This window comes from Leishmania panamensis (genome assembly GCF_000755165.1).
Source record: "Leishmania panamensis strain MHOM/PA/94/PSC-1 chromosome 29 sequence".
Lineage (NCBI taxonomy): Eukaryota > Euglenozoa > Kinetoplastea > Trypanosomatida > Trypanosomatidae > Leishmania > Leishmania panamensis.
In genome coordinates this window covers 358,283-364,282 of record NC_025875.1, presented here as the reverse complement: position 1 = coordinate 364,282, position 6,000 = coordinate 358,283, and the positions used below count along the sequence as shown (strand labels likewise).

At 54.0% G+C, this 6,000-nt stretch overlaps 1 protein-coding gene across 1 annotated transcript, besides 1 other annotated feature; it reads right to left on the bottom strand.

Annotated features, from left to right (window-relative positions):
• Positions 1-1,234: 1,234 nt before the first annotated feature.
• Positions 1,235-1,775: a repeat region.
• A 1,041-nt stretch (positions 1,776-2,816) lies between these two features.
• LPMP_291010 (hypothetical protein) lies at positions 2,817-4,124 on the bottom strand (the record flags this gene model as incomplete). The annotated part of the gene is made up of 1 exon (XM_010702407.1): positions 2,817-4,124. The coding sequence occupies one exon, from the start codon at positions 4,122-4,124 to the stop codon at positions 2,817-2,819; it is 1,308 nt and encodes a 435-aa protein (XP_010700709.1).
• Between the last annotated feature and the right edge of the window lie 1,876 nt (positions 4,125-6,000).

The window sequence follows — 6,000 nt, the reverse complement described above, 5'->3', positions numbered from 1 at the left end:
GGGGGGGGGGGAAGAATAGTGCTTACTCTCTATACCGCCTCTGTATGCGTGTAACGTGTAGAGCCGGGAGACACGCACACACACCTACTCACTCCACGGTATAAAAAAAAGGTGCGTGTGTGGGTAAGTAGTGGGGTGCCTCTGCGCTCTGATGGTGTACTTCTCGTGATGTTTTTTGTTGTCTTTGAAGGGGAGGGGGGGGCTGCTTTGGTGCGTACTCGGCGGAGAGCAGCTGCCTTCACGGTTCATAAATGGGTAAGATCCAGTGCTGAAAAGGAGGAAGGATTCCTCCTGCCCTGTAGTCGATCCGATACAATAGCCACACACTCTTCCGTTGTACGCGTGTGTGGGTGTGCGTGTGCGTGTGCGTTTGTGGTTGTTTCCCCCTACCTATTAGTGTGTTGTGCCCAAAGCGCGTGATGGGCCATTGAGCAGTGTTGCCACTATCACAGTGTGAGGACGAGAGGAAAGAGGAGCAGAAGTACGGCAGAAGAGGGAGTGTGATCAAGATGAACAAGGTAGGGGTTAGAGGAGAGAAACAGGCGAAAGTAGACAGACAGAAACTGGTCAGTCGCCCATCTGCGGCAAAGGGTCCGTTGGTGTCCGTGGTGCGCTGTTAGCGGGTCTTCTCGTTTCCTTAGAGTTTCTACTTCACGTACACTTCCCTCCACCACGCACATTTTGGTAATGTGATGCAGCGCTGAGAGTCCTTACCGAAATGCGAAGAGAAGAGAATGGTGGACAAACGGTCACTACTGCCACAACGGTGGTGATTAGCGCTCTCAAAGAAGAGAGACAACGACACTACACAAGCACAGCAACACCTTCTACGAGAGAACAAACGACCGATTCGATCGGCGTCGACTACCAGTCATAAAATACGTGAAAACAAAAAAAGAAGGAAGACACCTCACCCTCCGCACTCATGAGCGCACAAGAACCAGCGCAAGACAAAGGAGCATGGTGACGCATCACACACACACACACACACACGTCAATACACGGATGCTACTCACAAGCAGGCACGCCGATAACGAAACGGCATACAATAGGAAGAGATCAGAGAGAGCAGCTAGAAAAAAAAAAGCACGAGCGATCCATGCTGAGTCAACGGACACCCTCAGAGAGGAAAGAAGAGAAAAAAAGACGGAGTCGCAGCAGAGGAAGAAAACACAGAAAAAGAGACAAAAAGACGTTAAGATTAGCGGCATTCTCGCCTTTCTATTTTTTCCAGCGTGTCCATTCGCTGCCATACAACACATGCGCTCAGCTCCACTCTCCGCGGCCCTGCCACACGCCAACCGCGCAGCGCTGAGCGGCGCTAGGCACGCGTCACGGCAGTGCGCCGACCCAGCCACCCGGCCACAGCCCCCGCCGCACACACCGCCCACCCACGCCCCCAGGCCGCCCCACAGCCCCCCGCATCATGCCGGCCAACACACGGCGCACCCGCCGGGGCGGCTCCGGCTCCTCACACCAGCAGGCGGCGAGGCCCGGGGTGGGATGCGTGCGAGCCACGCCGACACTCCTGCCCATCACACGGGCAGTGCAAACGCGCCCACTGCCGCAGGCCGCGCCGACGCAGCGCCATCCACGACCCGACCGCCGACACCAGCAGCGGCACGCCGCTCTGGCCTAGACACGTCGCGGGCGCCAAGCACCGCCACCACGAGAAGCGGCTCGGCATTGGCAAGGGATGGGGGGTTGTTTGTCCTCTCCCCAGAGTGAGGGTACTGGACCATTATGCCACGCTGAGGCGTCCCACGTCATCAGAGGGTTGGTAGAAAGATAAGAACAAAAGAAAAAGAACAGCCACAGAGCCGCAATCCCCTCCAAGTGCACGAGAGCGGCACGTTGTCGGACACGAGTCTATTTCGGAGTGGCTTCCCTTTTTGTTGAGGTTATTTATACAGACACAAGCACTCACGCGTCGATACAACATACACACACACACGCACAGTGGAACTATACATATACAGAGATACGAGTTGTACAGGTACACTCGTCAGTGGAAAATCAAAGATAAAAAATAGACGATGGGAATCGTTCAAGTGAAAAAAAAGTGACAAGAAAAGGGCAGGCAGTAGGCTCGGGTGAGGTTCGCGACAATATCAACTTCAAGTCGCTCCTCCACTCACCATTTATGCGTGTGTGCGCGTACCCTTTCACTTTTGTAGTTGAGAAGTAGGCGGAATAAAATGGAAAGGAGCACGATGGTGTTTGAGTTAGACATTCAGAGACAAGTGTGTCGTGGCTTAGACAGACAGAGTGAGGAGTTAGGGGGTAGGTGGAATAATCGGAAAAGGTAAATGTGGTTGCCTCGATTATTCGCGTGCAATGCACGGATGTATCACGGTGAAGCAACAGCTAGAAAAAAAAAACAAAGGAGAGGCGCGCATATCCAAAGAGAGATGATGAAAGAGAGAAGCAGAGGAAGATCGAGTGCGCGCATCTCATACAGCCGGTGGAGGGGATCACCAAAACGAGAAACACTGCAGAAAAGAAAGGGGGCCACGCGACGTGATAAGGCAGCAGAACAAACACAAATCAAAAGCAAACTCCCTCGCCAGACCTGCGTAGGTGTGTGTGTGTGTGTGCACAGCGCTAATGCGAACCCGGAAGCGAAGAATGCGGTGTGGACGAGGAGGGAGAGCGGAAGCGGGAGTCATGTGGAAGGGGAAATGAGAAAGTGTATGTGTACGTACTCAAAGGGGCCTGCAAAGCAAGAGAGTCACTACCAAACACCGGAGAGGAGGCCGAGACGAAAACGAAGTAGGGAAGGGGGGCAACACACCCGACGTCGTCCCGTTCTCGTTTCATTGAATGGAACGGTCCGTCACTCGTGGCCAATCCTCGTCGTCCGTCAGGCGCACCGCTGGTGTGTTCAGCGCGACGGTGGAAGGCGTGAAGAAGCGGTCGTTCGTGTTCTGTGAGCCTCCGGTGTTCGTGAATTCGTGACCGTTTAGGTGATCGGTGCTCAGGGAAGTGTTGATGTTGCTGGTGGCACGCGACGAGGTTACGTCTAGGATAGAGAAGCGGACTGCAAAGGCATTGCTCTGCTGGCCAGGGGGCATGAACGAGGTGGTGACAGGGTGGTTGCGGGTGGGAAAAGCTGTCCACTGCATCAAGGCTGAATGAGGCGACGGTAACGGACGCCCTGGGGTGGTGGGTGTGGACTGTACAACCCTCGTGTAGTTAACGGTAGTGGGTGCTGGCGCGTTAGCACCGTCGTTGGTGTGATGTTCCGCCCTAAATCCGGTGTGGGATGAGTGGTGGGGCGACATACGTCCACCACTTGCCTCTGCTGCTGAGTTGAACATGCTATCCTGGAAGGAGTTCCAGGTTTCGATCCCCGCAGGGTAGCGGTATATCCCAGTTTGCGGTCCAGTCGTGCGCGGCACCTGCAGTTCAAGTGCGCGCAGAGAAGCATCGGTGGGGTCGTGACACTGGCCAGGCTCGTTGCCCTGTAGCAGCGGGCTGAGCACAGGCACCATGCCGACCTGCTCCTCGGTGCCAAGGGAACTGGACCGGCTGCTGCAGCTGTCAAGTTCGCCCTCCCGTAGAAAGATCGCCGGGCCGCGGGAGCGGAAGGGAGCAGCAACACTCACCATCGTCGCGGCGGCGGACGGCGTGTTGAGCGGGGCAGCACCGGTGCTGGAGCTCGCCGTCGTACCCTTCGCCACTGTAAAACAGGTCCCAGGTTGCCTCTCAGGCTGGTCGACTGCAACAGGTGCAGCCGTCGTCCCTGTCATCTCGCGCTTAAGAAATGCGGTAGGGGTGTGCGTCACCACTTCGTAGCCGAGACCGCTTGCCACACGAACGAAATCCTCGCCGCACTGCAGCGCACGCTGCCGGAGCGCATCGGCCTCTGCTCTGCCACTCCATGACACTTGTTCTCCAGTGGGCCGGGCCCTGGTGCCGCCGCACCGTCCAACAAGAGCAGCGTGCGGTACCTCCTCCGTCTCCTTTAAGTCCCTCTCGAGGAGAAAGGCGACATGACGGAGCTCCTTTCCCGGGCGATGGCTGACCGTCGACGCCTCGGTGGCAGAGAGAGACTCCTCGGCAGCAGCGGCCGAGTCGACATCTGACGCCAGGCCCTTCGAGAAACAGCCCCCTGGTATCATGTCGGATGAAAGAGCAGCGATAGGGCCTCTGTTGCGCTTTTTTTTATGACTGGCGTGCGCTACTGATCTGTTTGAGCGTGGTACCCCCCCCCCCTTTCCAACGAGAGTGCAACACTGCAAAGAAGCTGGTCAGAGGAAAAACAAGAAACCAGAAAAGGAGAGAAGAATTCGCAGATCAAAGGGAACAAAGTGGTGGCAGTGGTCACAAAAGGGAAACAGAGGAAATGAGTGACACACACACACGACGCAAGACGGAAAATTATGTCGATGGAATGATGAGCAGTGTTAGAGGGGAAAGGTGACGAAAGGAGGGAAAGGAGAAAGAGGGGGAAGAAGCAGCCGAGCCAAGATTCAGTAAATGTGAAAAGAGAGCGGCGATACAGCTCAAAACGAAACGCCGAAGGAGAAGCGAAAAGGGGGGAATGTCTGTTGCCGTTATGTCTGCTGCTCTGATCCGAATGCAAAAGCTCCACTCGGCAGAACAGCAACGACGAAGCGACGCAAGAAAGAGTGAAAACAAAGAGAGGGGCACACAGAAACACAAGCACGCTCGCTCGACGATGAGAAAGGGAGGAACAACGACCCTCACTGGCATGCCAATGGCCAGTGAAGCTGCAGTGGCAACGGGAAAACAAAAGAAAAAAAGAGGCGCAAAAGGAAACGGGAGTGCCTTTAAAACGACAGAAGAAAAGAACTCGGGCGACGGAAGAAAATGACAATTCGAAGCGCCCAAGCACAAAAATGAAAGTATATATTGTTGCTGATGATGTATTGATCTCTCTACGCACCTCAGCTGATCAAACTGCGTAGAATACAAATACACAACACCAGAGAGAGAGAGAGAAAAGAGGGAATGTAGTACGCTGAGCAGAAGGCGCACGGCGAGTCAGAAGAGAAGAACGAAAAACTGCCCCGAAGCAGAGAGGACGGAGAAATTGAAAGGGCAAAAAGAATGTGGAGAGGGAAAAGGATGAAAATGGTGAGAGTAGACGGCAAAGAAAGCGTTGACGTCTTGGGAGAAAGAAGGCTTGAATGAAAGGGGGAGAGAGACCAAATAAAGAAAAGTAAAGACAATTTTCTTGATGGAGAGAACAGAGGAAGGCGGAAGGGAGGAGAAAACCCCACAGAGAGATGCAATCTGCCACGTATCTTCTCTCTGTCCCTGTCCTCCCTCCCTCCCTCTATATTGCACCTCAGCACGAGAGAGAGAGAGTCAAGAAGCTTTTCTTCCTTTTTGTGTGTCCGAGAAAGGACTAATGTGTGTCCTCCTTCAATGCAAAAGACGAAAGGGTACCGGGCAAGAAGAAAAACAAAACAAAACAAAGAAAAGAAAAGAAATAAGAGCGAGGCGAAGCAATTACATATACATATGTGTATATCGTCTTCTATACGAGGTGGCTGTAGGTTGCTGGTGGGGGAGGGGGGGTGATGTGGGTGGCAGCAAAACGCCAGAATTCCTCTTTTGTCTTCTATTCTCTTTTGTCGTGCCCCTCTTTTGAAGAAATGGGAGGGGAGGGGGGAGGGGGGAGGGGAGGCGAACGGAGCGTTGGATGATAATCCTGAACGTCTCATGCGCTCAGCGGCAATGGCGAACACACGTAGACACACACGCACAAAGCAGATGTGTGTCGCTAGGGGAACGTGGAGGAGAAAAAAAAAGGAAGAAGGAAGGAAGGAAGCGGACGAAAGGGAAAATGGAATATAAAAAAGGAAGACTGCGTTGATGTCGGCAGCGTGAAAGGTGGGAAGAGGTGTGAGGCAACAGTAGAGAAAGGAGAGAGCGAAGCCCCGTATGGTGGCCATTACAGGGAGAGGAACGTGCGAGGAAAAGGATATGACAAGCGATCAAAGGAGAGAGAAAGAAGGCAGCATCGAT